This window comes from Cyphomyrmex costatus, unplaced genomic scaffold, assembly GCF_001594065.2.
Source record: "Cyphomyrmex costatus isolate MS0001 unplaced genomic scaffold, Ccosl1.0 scaffold241, whole genome shotgun sequence".
NCBI lineage: Eukaryota > Metazoa > Arthropoda > Insecta > Hymenoptera > Formicidae > Cyphomyrmex > Cyphomyrmex costatus.
The window spans coordinates 18,584-35,996 of NW_017276489.1; the positions used below are offsets into that span (position 1 = coordinate 18,584).

Here is a 17,413-nt window from a genome sequence, read left to right on the forward strand (position 1 = left end):
TATTTCTTTTTAATATTTGACATAGCTGCATGACTTATTGTCAGATGAAAGATCATTATCATTTGAAAATAAAGCCATCGTACACACTTGCGTGTATGCACAAGTGTGAACGAGATTCTCCGAAAATATTTTCATTACGCACATTGTTTGATAAGTGGTGCGTGAAACAGGGTCATTTTGGCGGATATATCAATGTCTGTCAGATCGAAGTCGCGAAACGAGCGTAAAACTAACGTTCGGGTGCGAGCGTCACATTACAACATGACTGTAAATTATAAGAATTAGGCCACCGTACGCACATGCATACGTGTCATGTTCTTTTTTTCCTCGAGTCACTGTACATACACGAGTCACACATGCGCAATTATCGCTAACGCGGATGTCTGCTCGCGATTCACGGGACCTTGGCCGGTTTTCCTTTCGACGATGCGCGATTTAAATTCTCGACACGCACGGAAAGCAATTTAACCGACCGAAATCCGATCGCTTGAAGATAAAGAAGATTATACGTAAAACAAACGTACTCGCACAAAATCTATATTACCAACAGCAGATTTGGTTTGTTGATAATAAAGAAAACATACTGTCGGTACATAATACGTTTTCCTGCCATATCGACGCACGTTAAAGCAAGACGGGTGTAATTCAACATGTTAACCTCTTACCTTTACTCGTCTCAGGTTGAATATTTTCCGTCTTGATTTCCGCCCTTGAGGCGTAAGGGATGGAAATTGGAGACGCTTGCGTTGAAGGCGCTGCTAATTTTTCTAAACACATAATGTTAAAAAACAATTAGTCCACTAAAGTAAAATAAATTAAAATAAAAATATACTTGTTGCTCCAGAAATAAATCCAATACAAATAATGCATGTGAATTTTTATGGTTGTTCTATATTCATGCGTAAATTCTATATTTATAAGCGATAAAATTATAAGTAATTGTCGAAAGCAATTATGTGACATGGTATGTACTTACTAAAGATAGTAAAATATATAAATACGTAGATAGATTTAGTTTCCCTTACAGAAATTAAACACTCTATTACTGGCCAATTAATCACTTATTTTAATAGTAAGGGTTATATTCGAATTTACTAATTACTACGCTAAAGAAAACCAAAAATGCAGAATCGAGATGTTTGCGAATTTATATTTTACTTTTAACTTCATTTATATATATATATATATAAGTACATATTCTTATATATATTATATTACACACACGCACGCACATATTATATATCGTGACATGTAGGTGTACCGTAGCGAAAATATGAATACTTTTATAAAGTAAGCGTTGGCAACCGTTCGATGACGATTTTTTAAGAGTTTATACGCTTTCAAACTTTATAAGAACGCTTACACAACACTATTGAGTTTTAAACATCTTCAGAGAACGCTTATGAAATGTAACCGTATATATCGTTTGATGAAAGTTCTGTGTAATAATAAATACTGATACACCTTCGTACAGAGAGTTTATTGTTAATTTTTCAAACAATTAGCAAAGACTTTTCTCTAACGATCCGTTTTTAAAACACTGCAACGTTGCAATTTCCGCTTTTCAAACATATTCTACTGACTTATACTCTCTTTCTACTCTAAACAAACTTCTACAAATGCTTAAATAATGCCAAAAAACATTTATCAAACTTCTTATTTTTGTCAGGGTTATAGGTACATCTATTATAGGTTTATAATAGTTTTGGGAAATTTACTTTATAAATTATACTTACAAGTAATTTTTTATTATAGGAATTGAGTACAATAAGTTTGTACGGGCATTTCATTTTTTACACTATATATTTTATCATTTACTTACCAACATTGTACTACTTTTTGTACTCAATTTCTATAACAAACACATATACGCATAAGATAACCTAAAAAGTACCTTATAAATAATTTTCCCAAAGCCTTGATTATTATATTGTACATACATATATAGGTAATACATATTCTGTAGGAATATACACCCTAATTGCTTGCAAGAATTGTATTTTATCTTATAAATATAGAATTTACGCACTAAACGGAGAGTATATTTTATTTGTATTGCAATTCGTATATATGGTAAAAAGGTTTATTGATGATATATAAATAATGAACGATATACAATTCACCTGCTAATAAAGGATTCGCGGCAGCGATATTGTGCCTCTGTCTTTTGTAGGAAGAAGGCGTTGTGGTGGAGGTGGGTTGACTGGCCTCTGCCTCGAGTTCCCTTAGGAAGTCTAGGGGATCGAAAAGTTCCTCCCCTGTAACACCAGACATACCCGCACCTTCCTCTACTGGCACATTCGATGCCGTTGGCGTTCCTACCAGAGCACTTAGCTCCATCGTAGAAAATTCTACCGGCTGGCCTGTGTTGCTCTGCTGAAAACATGGAAAATACGAAGATAAAGATAGGTATTATTTCGTTACTGCATATAGTATAGGATTATATGGTATGTAACTTATTAGGCCTCTCATATTTGATAAATCAATAAATTCTAAATCAAGGTTCATGTAAATCATGGCAGATTTTATCAAATTCTATACTATATACGAAATTCAATTTATATATCTATAAATTCTAGACGTTATTAAAATTTCATGAATATTATATAGAAATCTGTTCTAATCTCAAATTCGAAAACAACCACTCACCTGAAGGCACTGGGTTAAATCCATCTTTCCGTCATTGTCAGAGTACCAGAATAGCTCGTCGTCTATGAAGGGCATGTTTGATTCCTCCTTGGGTACAAGGGTGGAGGTTATTAATGTAGGTGTTTGCGATACGGGGACCGGCATCGGGACCCGTACCCAGCGGCGGGGCCACTTTAGCCACCCCCGCGCCTTCTAACATCTAACCACCTCCAAGACTTCCTACCTCTTTCGCCTCCCGCGGATATCGCACTCAGATGATTCGATTCCACTTTCTTTTCTACACCTGAAAGCATAATTCACAATTAGATTGTGTGTCCACCATCAAAATACAGGTGATTAACTCTTAAACTCTTAATGATTTCCCGTTATCATGCAAACATAAATACGATTAAGAATCGTAGATACATACATATTCTAAGCATTTTAACTAGTCTATTGGCCGCTTGGCGGCTATCATGTTACACTGTATATTACTTTAAAAAGTAATAATTACCAAAAATTATATATTATATACATATTCAGATTTATATATATTTATATCTAGGCTTTTTTTACGAGTTTTCAAACGTTGCGTTTGTTTATTTGCATTGCTTATTGATGATAAGAATTTATTATTAAGTTTATTAGCACCGATTTTCGGAAAATAAAATTAAGGATATGAATGTATCGCTTCTCGATAGCGCTTGTATTCATCGTGACTTAGTTATAAGGAGATATCGCAGACTGTTCTTTCGGATCCCCTAGGAAACAGGGGATCTGATAGTCTGATACTGGTCAGAGAAGCTTGTTATCTGGAGTTGGCGCCTCTTTCAACATCTTTCAGATTTGGATTAACCCGAACACCATGACGGGTAGTTGGAAGTTGACGATGATCCAATCACATTGCTTAATCTCTCCACATAAACCAAACAAAGGTGGCTGATAACTGTTCAAAAAGATCTCACTATAGATTTAATGTTAAAGAGTGTATAAGTACTTGCAGTATCCGTATATCTGGAGCTGCAATATTATTCGACTGACATCAACTAACACTTTATTAACAATTAGGATTACAAAACATATCAAAGAAACATATCAAAGAAATTAACAATAGCATTATCATCTAACGTAGAAGTAGATAAATTTCTTGGAGAGATAGGACTAACTTCCAGTTTAGCAGCTCGAAGCTAATAGTGTCTGCTCGCTGAACTAGTAATGTTGACTATCTTTTTGCATTAATCGTGTAAAATAAAATTGTAAATAATTTTTTTTTCTAATATTAGAAATATTTATAATAATTTGACAAAATTTAAATGTACAAAATTTTATCTTAATTTATGGTACACGTTTCACTTGTTGCTTATAACGCTTGCGAGCCTTATTTAATATTTGATGCATCAATAATTCATCACATTTCTTTTACATAGTTTAGCTATATGATACAGATAAAGTTTCAGAATTATATAATTTTCAAAAATTTACACCATCCTGGAGGATTGTAATTATTTATTCTTTTTATTCGTTTTATTTTTTAAGGTAGATCTTAAAATCTTTCAAAATTATTATTGATATACAGGCTTCAAATATTTATTATTAAAAATACCGTGTACTATATTAAAGAATGCATAATTAATAAAATCGTGTTTATAAGTATTCGCATAGTAGTGATAGATGGAAAGAAATATTTATTATTAAATATGTATAGCTAAAGAATAGAACAATAATTTACATTAAAAATTGAGACATCATAGTCTTTAGTGAATGCAACTTTGAAAGTTTTAAAATTTAAGTACAATATGAAACAATTTTTATATTAAAAATTCTTGTGCCGTGAAGATTTGTCCGAAAAGTTGTAAATTAGATACACATTGAAAAATTGAAAAGTAGATACACATTTCTTTTACATTCTTTTTTCCTGTGTCTATTACAAGAGTTTGATATGACCTTTAGTTTTATTTATTTATTGTATATGTAAAAAACAACAGAAAATTTATAAACAAATAATACAGTAAAATATGAATAAAATATCAATTTTATTTTTTTTTTATCGATATATCTTTATATAACAGCAATAGAAAAAAAAGGAGGTAAGTTAATATGCAATTCGTAATAGTCTATATAGTTTTTCATATACTTTATACATATACTTAACATATGTTTTTCTACGTGCGTTTAACATTACATTGATGATTTTATTTGATATCACATTGTCATATCTTAGAATGAAATTAAAAATTATTGTTAATCTTCATATTTATTTATACAATAAAGTACTAATAATCTCATATCTGTTATACGAAACTTATTTCTTATTGCTCCTGAGTTGATTGACAACGAATAAACTTCCTGCTTTAGGATCCTCCACACAAAGAAATCCAGTGGTATCAGATCAGGTGATCAGGTCAAGACACTACTCCTTTATGTCTAAGAACGAAGCAACTATATTTTGTCTTTTTTACGATTTTCTTCAAAACAAAGCAAAAACGAGTATATTTCTATAGGACTTTTTTTTCTTAATTTATCGATCCCTTACACATTCCCAAAGTTTTGACATTTAAATTCCGAACACCCTGTGTATATATCTATATATATCTATGTGTTAGTACACATATTTATACATATATATGACAATATGCAATGACGATACAGTTCGTGTAAAAGCTTCTAATTTCTCTGTTAATAAATTAAGATAAGCAACAAAACCGTTAATTAAGCGCGAAACAAGATCTCTTTATCTCGCAACAACTTCCGGTGCATCGCAGTCCGCGTTCGCACTTTCGTTTGAATTCTAATTTGAACTCGGCTAAAACGTAGATTGATAGTATTGTTACTTTCTCTTGCCGCCCGCGTATAGTATGCCCGCATGAGCTTATATTAGACGCGATGTAATATTATATATGGAAAAATATAAAAAATAGCGCTTTCTCTCTCTCTCTCTCTCTCTCTCTCTCTCTCTCTCTCTCTCTCTCTCTCTCTATCTCTCTCTCCTCTCTCTCCCTCTCTCTCTATCATGTACTTTATGACATAGTGAAACGTAAACCCACACATAGTGTTTAAAATTTTATCAAAATGATGCAAAATAATGCTCTAAAGAGAACGATTTAATTATTTTGCATCATTACCACAGACTTGAAAGGAGGCCTTTAATTGTGCACATTTCTGTACAATTCATTCTTTGCAGGGAATGGAAAGTTACTTTTTAAAAGTAACTAGTTACAGTTACTCGTTACCGAGTAAAAAATGTAACTAGTTACAGTTACAGTTATCGCTTTTTAAAAGTAACTCGTTACAGTTACCGTTACTTGAAAAATAACTTTTCGTTACTTTTCCGTTACTTTTTTAAAATCAATTTAAAAATGTACTTTTGCATTTTTTTTATATGTAATACTGCGACAAATATATAGTTTTATTTAAAAAAAAAAAACAATGTAGAATGGCTCAAATAATAAATTAAATAAAAGTAAAATGAGAAGGGTTACGAGCCAAAAATGAAACAGTTTATTTCCGATAAGAACGACGATGACAATGTAATTAAATGTATAAATATATATTAGAACAATACATAGATAAAACAAGATAAAAACAAACGACGTTTCGACACTTATTGTCATCGTGTTTTAAACTGTTTCGCTTTTGGGTTCATAGCCCTTCTCATTTACTATTATTTAATTTATTTTTTAATTTTTTTTAAACACAATTTTGTAATTCTAAAACCTGTAAAATATGCAGCAAACTGAAATATTTGTATGTCCTATGTATTACAAAGAAGATAGAAGTGTAAAATAATTACTGAATCATAACGGCCGAATGTCTAAGGGCTTTCAAGTCTTATTGATAAGCGCTATAAATAGCATGTATCCAATCGAACCGTGTTTAATCGTGTGCAAAGTAACGACAAAAGTAACTGTAAATTTCGTTACCGTTACCCAAAAAATGTAACTCGTTACAGTTACAGTTACCAAAAAAAGAAAGTAACGCAGTTACTAGTAAAGTTACCAAAAAAGTAACTTGTAACTGTAACTTCGTTATAAGTAACGAGTTACTTCCATTCCCTGATTCTTTGTTTGAGAAAGTATTTAAATACAAATGAAGAACGCGCGCGAGAATTATCGAGATTATTCGCAAAATCAAAAATTCAGTAAAGAAATACATCCATAAACTTATTTAAAAATTATAAATTTTTCGCATTTAAGAAAATGTACGAATTAGGAGTTTAGAAAACGAAAATGTTTACCGAGAACAAAAGATCTTTAAAAAAAAAAGTTCATTCTCTCTCTGAAGAGGAAGTTGACCGATAGCTTGCAAAGCTGCTTGTCCGCGCGCGACGAGCAACGCTGATGATTCGTGACTAATTCGCGTAATGCTACCGCGGAGAAAGAGAGAGGGTCGCGGGCAATTTCCATGAAAGTGAAAACACCGAGCGAAAACTTTCTTTCTGGCTCCGCTGTTTCACTTCCTGTGCGCGTAACCTCGCGCTCTCCCGTCGTCCATCGCCGCTGCGTTTCTATGCAGCTTCTACCCGGCGCGGCGCGATAGTGTTTTTACGTAACTCGTAGCCGCGAAAGAAAGTTGCCACGAGTAGAGGTTAACATCCTCCTCTTCCATCTAAGAACTAATACCGTCGCGATTGATTACCGAACCATAATAAACGTTAATTTCCAATCGAGGACACCGCCTGTCTCATGCGCAACATTTTCACGAATCTTTGCTTATCAACTTTCCGGAATTAATACCAAACGCTGGCTTTGTAAAATAGATTTTAAAATAATAGTTAAGTTAACAGGACTCTTAATTTAAAAATAACAATTATGTAATACAAAAGGACCAACAAGAGTCTGAAAATAGATTTTATTTGTATTATTTAAAAGGCACTAAAAATAATTCCGAGGGAATAATAGCATAACTTGCATTTGAAAAAAAATAGTTACTATATAAGTATATATTTTTAATAAATATAATCCGAATTTACAAATGTAATATTGAAAGAAATTGAATTGTTTTTGATAGAGGTTTATATATTGAGTAAATTTGATAAACCCACCGACATACACATCTAGAGGCTTCCTCCATATCATAACAATTTAATGACTAATAAATGAAAAAAACGTATAGTAATCACAAAATCTTTATACAAAAAAATCTATTCAACAATTTGTTCATATATTTTAATTTTAAATATATACACAAATTGTTGAACAAATTTTACATATAAAGACAAAAGATAACTCACAAGCTCTTTTTTATTATTTATTTTATTAAAAAAAACCTTATCTATTATATTTATACATTTAATAACTTTGTAATTTTACATGCACATAAAGAATCAAAATCATATAAATATATGTATGTATGTATTAAAATATGTATAGTATGAAAGCAGAGAGTATTTTATAAATTATACATAATTTATAATAAATTATAAAATTATAAATAGAATTATAAATAGATCTAAAGTTAGCTTCGCTTTTCCCGCTCTTTTCGATTGCCTTGCACTCTCTGCTACTCTTCGAGGTGCTGAAAGTGTGATTCCACTTCATGATGTACAGCGCACGTGGTCGCGTTTATAATCAGCAACAAGGGATATTCATTTCTCGTAGTTGCATTAAATTTACATTGATTGAGCTTTCATTATTTTTCTTTCTAAAGCACAATAATTATACAATAACTCTTATTTTATGTGCATAAATTCGGATAGTTCAGTTAAAGACAAACAGGCAATAAACTAAATAATAGTATATGAATTAGTGTGTATTCTCTCTCTCTCAGTGTAAGAGGTGCATGTGAAAGGAACAAACTTATCAATGATGGCAGATCAGGCAGACGAAGACAGTGAAACATCGGACGAGAGTTTGGACGTCAGAAGCGAGAAATTCGATCCATTGAAGGCATTATATTCGCCTAAAGTGCGTTTGGCGGCCCGCGTACCGATCTATGACAATATTTCAAAATTCGAATCCGTTCTGAAAGGCATCGATGTGTCGACGAAAGTGCGTATTGCTCACTGTTATGTTAAGCGCTAATTTGTTCTAATATAAAATAATCAGATGAAAATTGTCATCCATCGAAAGTGTCAAATCGTAGAAATTAGAGATCATGAAAATTATTAGATTTATAAACGTAAAAATCTATACGAAATATCAGAGCATGTAAAACCTAACCTAACATAACCTTGCAACCAGTTTGTCCGGTCACAACCTGACTCGATTTAATATTTTGCTTTGTCAAAATTGAAATTTAGATTTAATTGAAGTACTGACACTGAATCTGTAAAACTCTCTCACTAATATAAATTAATTAATTTCAAGACATCAAATGACATAATTTGTATAAAAAAGAATAAATGTTAAGTTTATTTTAACATAAGAATAATCTAAATTTTTACAGATGTGATGTAAAGAAAACTGATTTGTTTGACATATTTTTGACAAAGAGATTTATAATTCAGTGGGTTCAACAAAATCCATGTTAGCTCCAAAGAGTTGAGAGAATCTTATTAAGAATTTAAAAATGTGTAATACTTACAATTTACGAATACTTGCTGTTGAACCGTTTCATCCAAATTTAATCTATACAAATATTAATAATAGTATTTGCGCGACGACTTTTATTAGATCCATAGTACATGAGCTGTCCTCCAATATGTTTTACGTAACCGTTTCATCTAAGTTAATTGTAAAACTTCTCAATGTGTGTTTAATAAATTCAGCCATTTAATGCATCAATGTAAATGGACAAACTACATATGAGGAAATTACACAAAAACAACACACTAACATTCAGCTCAACATGACCATAAAAATAATTTTGACTTGAAAAAAGATTAACGTTAATATTGCAAGACTAATTAAAAATTGACTATGTTGATACATCAGTATTAATTTGTGCATTTTGTTTAATTATAATATACTATGAAGACAACTCGAACCAATGGTCGAAACGTATACTTTTATTAATATTTTTGTAAAGAATAAATTATTTATACACTCTAATATTTTATGCTAACTCTTGAAGACAATTTTACTGATTTATTTTGCCAAAGCCTATTGTTAATTTGTTTGTTACATTTTAATGCTTCTGGGATTCCAAAATTGGAAAAATATTGAAATCAGAATTAAAATTGATATATTGCTATAAGAATGTATATATAATTAAAGTCAAATTAACGCAATTTTTTAAACGGGGTTCCTGAATCGAATAAGATATACTTAATACGGAACTGAAATTTCATTGTAACGGGAAACTAGAGTAATCAGCATTCCAGATCTTGGTGAGAGTGCAGTAGAACTAAGATTCGCGGTTCATATATACACATATATGTATTTCAGAGTGATAAATCAGCCGTACCAGAATCCTCGAGGGAAAGAAGATTTTTATCGCATCAAGGTAAGAAGAGAGAAAACAACACAATCCTCCTCAATGTTTACGCGTAGCTTTCGCACGCCTCGCGAGAGATGGCGATTGCATGCAGTTTCGCAGTCCACGTGGTAAAAATTTCATTCATGAGTGATGTCGTAGTATCGAATTTCAATGCGGAATTGTCGGTGCTCAGCGAGGGACAATGGCACATTCGAGAGTCTCTCCTCTGTCTCTTTAATTAATCAATTCGCATAAATTATTCTCTGCATTGAAAAAACGAATGTAGAAATAAGGTGGTTACTTTATTTAATCGAATTTTATTTTACATTTAACCGAGAATGGTCACTTAGAGCAACTTTTTATAGCAACGAGAAAATGAAGTTTCGTCCGTTTTTTTTTTTTTTTTACTGATTGGGGGGAATCCAAATCTGGTTTTTTTTAATTTTTCTTTTTTAAAAGATATTCAATAAATCTGTATACATAATGATCTCAAATATCAAATAAGTTATACATCAATAACATACAATATATAGTTAATGTTTTATACAATAATGTTTAACACTAGAAATACGCCATAGAAGTAAACGAGAATGGATTGAAATTTTATCTAAATACGTATTTTTTTTTTAAATAGTGAAAAATTTTTTGAATTCAATTAGAATTCGAATTGGACTCGATCCCAATTCAATTAGATGCAAGTGGAACGAAAAACTGCATTTTATATTCAGAATTGAGTAGTATTCACGATGCACAGAAAAGGCTGATATTATTTTTAGATTAAAAGACATAGAAATATGCTTCACGCAATTTCTACAAATGAATAAAAATACATTCTGCGCGCACGCGCGTGGATGAAAAAGATTTACTTTAACGTTCGCGAATTTCTGAAAATCTGATTCATTTTCATCAATTTCAATCTATTCTCGTATAATTATAGATTTCTTACTAATAGAACCAAGCGAATAAATTATTTTGAGAATAAAGAAAGTGATAAAAGATCATATTTTATCACTATTTATCATTATTTATAAAGAACATAATTATTAGAAAGTCAAATAATTTCTTATTCTATTTTTTTAAGAAATTTAATAATAACGTTTAAAAAATAAAAACAAATCAATAATGCTTGTCTTTCGAATGTTAATTTAGAAGTGTAAAGAGAACTCTCTATATAAATTATTATTTACATAAGAAAACTAATTAACAGAAAGTTAATTAATTTTTTTATGTAAATGATGATTTATATACTGCAGAGTTCACAATTAATTAACTAATTAATAGTGAAATATTTTAATTGTCGTATCCTTCATTATTTCCATCAAGGAGAGAATTGGTTTTTAACTGTGAGAATATGAATTAAAGAGTTGAGCAAGCGCCCGCACAAAAATTCGTCGAATAATCGATGATGATTAAAAGATTCGCGCGAGTTCGATGTTACGGACGATCTATCGAGCGTCATCTCGCGCGCCGCTCTTGTATTCCAGATACCGACGCACTTTATTTACGGCCTGACAAATACCACGAAGGTCGCTGCAATTGCAGCTCGCGACCGGCATTAGCCACGCGTGGAATTTGACCTCCGTGAAAGTGTGCGCCAACTGTTCCTGCGTGGTGAGACCCCGACCGTCGCTGCTCCCCATTGTTTCCTATTCCACGCGGTTATCTTTTTCCTCGCGCAAGTACATAGATGCGATATTTACAATGTCGCGAATACACTCTCTTTATTTCATTCGGGGAAAAAGTGAGAGAAAGAGATTCTCTCTTTCTTGCTGCAACGCGATATACAAATTCCGCGTGCGAAATGCGTTGTGACAACCTTCCAAAAATCTCGTCGCAAGTTGCGTAGTCAAATTCTTTTTATTGGCTACAAGATGAAGGATTTCCAGAAATTCAAAAACTTCCTTAGCCTCTACAGTCAATTAATATTGGAAAAAATTTGTCATTACGATAAATCAAATATTGGTCTTACTTATCGAGAAAAACGTGATGTTTGCGTATCACTTGTACGTAACAAATTTTTTCAGAAGATTTTAGGATGATACTTTTGAGAAAATATTTCCAAACGGATTTTATGTAAAACCCACAATCCTAGGATAATAAAGATCAAATTCTTACTCGTTCTACTTTGCTAGAGATTTCTATCATGATTTTTAATATTTTGAAATGAAAAAAGGAAGCTAACTTAGATTCTCATGGTCAGCATGCAATACAAACTCGAAGCGCCACAGTAATACTTAGAAAATCAGAAGAATGAAAGAAGAAAAAGCAGAAAACGCAATGTTCGTGAATCATCTTTATAACATAAGACATTTTTTTCGGGACATTTTGAGATAATTCTTTCGAAGAAATTTGAAATTCGTTTAGTAAAAAAATCAAATTTTTACTCATCTGTCTTACTCCGTAAAAAAAAAACTAGAGACTTATTCTTTTGAACTGTAACTTCTTGCACGATTCAACTTTTCTCTTTAACTTGAAAAAGGAGAAAAGGTGAACCAAAAGTTTAGCTAAAAAGAATCTCAGATCTCAGATTTCTATTGTGACTTTTAATGCATTGAGAAAGAAAGCAAGTAAACGTTAGATTCTCAATGGTCAATAGCGTGCAGTTGCAAAATCTTGAGACATCGTGGCGGTATGAGGGTTCAAATTGAAAAGATCGGAAAAATGAAAGGAAAAAAAACCCGCTATTTTTATTCTTAATTGCTGTGAACTTGCCTCGTAAAGTACTGTCGCGTACGCTCTTCGATTTACACGCAAAGTAAGGCAACTTGGTTGGTATTCTAAACAAGTCAGACCCGATTCCAGATGAAAGAATCTAATCGGTGATCGAGTTCATCGCGTAGGAATAGGTATAGCCGCGTGTTCGAAAACTAGAGGGAAGTGAAGAGGAAGAGGCGAGTGCTAGACGTGAGTGATGCTCTCTCGCAACGCAGGGGAGGGAGAGGTATATATCTATTGGCCGGCGGCCAATTACACGAGGCAGCCGATAAATCACGGATCCCTGACCCAGTGGAGTTTTATATTTACCGACGACGATGCGTGGTGGAGCACGCGGTCACGCATTTCCCTTCGTCTTCCTTCCTCTAAAATCCATCCACTCGTGTCTCACTCCGTCCCTCTTCCTTCCTTCACCGGAGCCGAGGTGGCGCAAAGAGAAGCAAAGGAACCGAACGACAGAGAGCGGGATGATGCCTCCCTCAAGGGGGCGGAGAGGCGAACCGCCGCGCCGCGGTGGTCGTACGAGGCAGTGTAAGTGTGCGGGGAGGGGATAGCGATCTGTGTACGTAGTGCGGCACTTGTTGCGCGCCCGGACGTCGACCTCTTGCGCTCAACCCGAGGCTCCGCGTCGCGTCTACTATACTAAGGGACGCGCCCGCGTACTGATAATACCACTTGAGATTGCCCGAATATTGACAACTCTCTTTAATTCTTCTTTAATTCTTTCGCCCGAACTTGTTATTTTTAATTCTTTTGAAAAATAATAACTCGTGAGATCCGCAGCTTTCTCGAGAATTCGAAGATTAAGTATATAGAGAAATAGCTCTTAGATGTTGCAATATCACTCTAATCATGGAACACCTATATATCCGGTTTTACAGCGTTCTTCTACGCCCTCCAGTCCCCAAAATATATACTATGTATTAAAGTAGTGTAATAAGTTAAATGGATAATAATGCCTATTGATTTTTCAAATAGAGCAATTCGTCAAAAGATTCAAAGAATGATTATGATGTTTCTAATACTTTATACAAATCTGTTCAATATTTCAATTTGTACATTTTATTAATTCATATACATGTACAGGTCTCTCTCGCTGCAGGAAGTCTATAATTATTATTCTTAAATCCTCTTACTGATACGTAAAAGATCGATACTTGATCACACTTGAGCGTCACTACGCGCGCCACGGCGGCGCAACCTCAAAAAGGTCGTTTGGCTTCCGGCGCTCTCGTTACCGGCCGTCTCTAAATCCGTGCACAAGCGAGCGTGTGAGTGAGTGAGCGAGAGCGCCGCGACGCGACGCGAAGCGCGTGTCTCTCGAACGTATTTCGGAGGTCGACGCTTCGCGATCGGCGGCCGCACCGCGTCGCGTCGTCGAAAGTCGCGCGGCGTTATCGAAGCCGATCGCGATCGCGAACGCGTCCAGAAAGAGAAAGACAGGAGTGAGAGCGAGAGAGTCTTGAGCGCACTTGTTGCGCCCGGACAACGACCTCGCTACAGCGAACCTCTCCAAGCCGGCTTCGGCCCTCGAACACGTTCCGACGGAATCACGATTTTTCCCAATTGTGGACACGCTGGCCACGAGAACGCGACCGGCCGATGCGAGCAATGCTCGTATGTAATCAGGAATGTTTCTCGATTCATTATAAACGCTAATTTCGATACTGTGCTTGTGCGCACGCGCGTGTGGTGTGTGTATTAATTTAAGTCTTACTAATCAATTTTCTTTACAGATCTCTATTGTTTTCTATACTTTCAACATTCAAGAATCTCATTTTCTATCGTCTTAAATTTTTTCGCCAGCAATTCATTATTTAAAATTCTTTTGAAAAATAAAACTCTTGTTGTATGTTAACACTGTATCATATTAACAGAAGTATCGGTTTTTCTTGCTTAAAGAAATGTCGAAAAAAATTTTTTCTTTTTGGTTTTTTTTTTTTTCAAAATTAAACACTAATAAAAAAAAGAGGAGAAAAGAAAGAAAGAATATGAAACTTTAGAAATCATAGAATATATATAGAAACATTCTGTGAAACATCTTTAATCCGCGGAACTAAAATTCGCGGAAATCAGCATCCCAGTCCTCACACAAGCTGTGTATTCGCGTCCATCCGCGAAATTCTGAAAGAGGGTCTCAAATAGACCATTTTCTATATACAGGGTGGGATAATAATTTTGTCTACCTTGAATATTTATGCTATTTTTAGAGATATGAAAATATTGTAATTACAAAAGTTGTACGGTATTAAGAGGGCCATAATATATGCTGGTTATAATTTTTTTAGGTGGAGGTGCTCCGGAGATTTCAAAGTCACCTCCATTTTTTTAAATGGTATTATGTATTCTTTTAACCTTAGTGTAATTGTGGGTGTTTAGACGATTTCAACGACTATACTATTTTTACTACAGTAAAAGGTTATTCGTCATTAAATAAAGAAGTAAAACAATGATTCTTACGTTACAAGTGCTCGAAATGATATCCGTTTACATCAATGCAACACTACATATTTGAATTCCTAAAGCACGTACACTTTTTAACATTTCCGGACTGATTGTTGCACATGCTGCAATAATTCGTTGGTTCCTATTTTCCAGTGGTCGGTATTTCCTAGTATACAATGTTTTTTAATGTTTCCTATAAAAAAAAAAGTCAAACGATGTTATGTCGGGTGAACGAGCTAACCACGGAATCAGCTGCGTCCTATTCACCAATTAGGAAAATTTCATTAAGTATAGCTCTTACTCTACGTTCATAATGTGCGGGGCGTCTATCACGTTGATACTACATTACTTATCTAATATTCAATTGTACATTTTTTAATAAAATTCCAAGATCATTGCGTATAAAGTTATCATATTTTATGCTAGTAAGTATTTTTTTGGTGAAATATGGTCCAATTAATTTGTCGCTTATGATATCGCACCATATATTTACCGATCATTGTCGTTGATGATCAACTTCTCTTGATCAGTGTGGATTCTCATCCGGCTATAATACATATTCAATTATAAGACCATAATTAATGCTTGCTTCATCGATAAATAATATTAATAAAAAGAATTCTTTATTTAATTACGAATGACCTTTTATTACAGGTCATTGAAATCGTCTGCTAAACATCCGCTATTACACTAAGGCTAAAAAAGTACAGCATACTATTTAAAAAAATGGAGGTGACCTTAAAATCTCCGAAGCGCCTTCACCTAAAAAAATTATAACCAACATACATTATGGTCCTCTTGATACCGTACAACTTTAGTATTTATAATATTTTCATATCTCTAAAAATAGCCGAGACATTCAAGGTGGACAAAATAATTGCCCCACCCTGTATGTATATATATATTTTTTTTTCGTTCGCGCTCGACCTCCCGACCTATCACAATGTGACACACATATGCTTGCGACATGGGCGAAACGTCAAAACGACGAGAAGACGACAACGATGACGCTGAAGAGAAAAGCAGACGCTTCTAGGTATCTCAGCTCCGGAAGCGAATTTCGCTCTCTAACGGCAGCCTCGGTCGCGAAGACGTATACATATGTATATACAAGTAATACACACATATGCACGTCACATACTCTCGCTCGTGGCACAAACACGACGCAAAGCAACGACGACGGCCGCCGTTCGCCTCGAGTAACGGAATTCTCGTCGATGTTTTCTCCGCGATTCTCTCGCGCGGCATTGCGCAACATTTACGCGCGTCGCGGCGCGACGCCGCGCCGTGCTACGCGAGCGCACGCGTTTTTCCTACATATTACTCTCCATGCATTCCCCTCCCGCTCTTCGTACTCTCTTTTTTCATTTCCTCGTAAGTTCCTACAAACTCCTGCGGCGTGAACGCGCGGTCTCGGCTCATCAAGCTTCGGGGAGTCCGCTTCGATTCTTCCGGTTTCCGCATTCGTGCGATACGATCAGAACCCGGGCTGCCTAAGTCCCTGCTCCACGCGCCACCCGGTAGAATGGACGATCCAATTTCTCGGCACCGTGTTCGTGTATGTACATACATACACAACATATCTACCGCCGCCGCCGCCACCGCCTCCGTGCTGACCTATCCCAACGTAACGTAACAGATGACTATCGAGTACGCCGAATCGACAGCGGCGCTCTCGTTTTTTTAAAATCTGCAATACCGCGATCAGTTTTTTCATATCCTCAGATCTCAATATCGGTCTCGGAAGAAAGTGAGCAAATTCGATATAATCTGAATACTTATACTTATTTTGTTTTATTAGACGTACAAATTCATTCTCGGCCCCTACCTTTCAGCGACCTCAGAACCCGTTTAAGTTAAACTCCCCCCCCCCCCCCCCCCCCCCCCTCTGTAGTCATTTTGAAGTGCCTTCTTTTGGCTTTAAAATGAGGTACAATACTTGATCCTTCTGTAAACATAACCTGAAAGATCAGCAGTAAACACGATGTCGTTCAAAAAGCAACATTTGAGGCATTACCTTCTTTTTACGTTTCAACTTAAAAAAACGCGGTTGAGGTAAAAGAAATGATTTATTCGCTTTTGGCAAGAATGTATCGTACAGTACGTATATAAAATGGTTCCAACAGTTCCAAGAGGGAAATTTTGACCTTGAGGATCATGAACGCCCTGGTCAATCAAAAAAAGGTGAAAGACGTGGAGTTGGAGGAAATTTTGAATTCTTGCCAAACGCAATTAGAACTTGCAAATAACCCAGTAAGACGTTCCTATC

The 17,413-nt window shown here is 34.6% G+C and overlaps 2 protein-coding genes across 2 annotated transcripts in view; one reads left to right on the top strand and one right to left on the bottom strand.

Annotated features, from left to right (window-relative positions):
- Window positions 1-665: 665 nt before the first annotated feature.
- Eip74EF (Ecdysone-induced protein E74) overlaps window positions 666-17,413 on the bottom strand; it is a gene marked incomplete at its 3' end in the record, with an annotated part of 64,823 nt that continues 48,075 nt past the window's right edge. The window contains exons 2-4 of the mRNA XM_018540305.1: window positions 2,650-2,932; window positions 2,124-2,376; window positions 666-767 (exon numbers count right to left, since the gene is read on the bottom strand). Coding sequence (XP_018395807.1) covers window positions 666-767; window positions 2,124-2,376; window positions 2,650-2,793 — 499 coding nt within the window. The remainder of the gene's footprint in view (window positions 768-2,123; window positions 2,377-2,649; window positions 2,933-17,413) is intronic.
- Lsm11 (U6 snRNA-associated Sm-like protein LSm11) overlaps window positions 8,254-17,413 on the top strand; it is a 31,595-nt gene continuing 22,435 nt past the window's right edge. Inside the window, exons 1-2 of the mRNA XM_018540344.1 lie at window positions 8,254-8,615; window positions 9,954-10,011. Coding sequence (XP_018395846.1) covers window positions 8,430-8,615; window positions 9,954-10,011 — 244 coding nt within the window. The 5' untranslated portion in view covers window positions 8,254-8,429. The remainder of the gene's footprint in view (window positions 8,616-9,953; window positions 10,012-17,413) is intronic.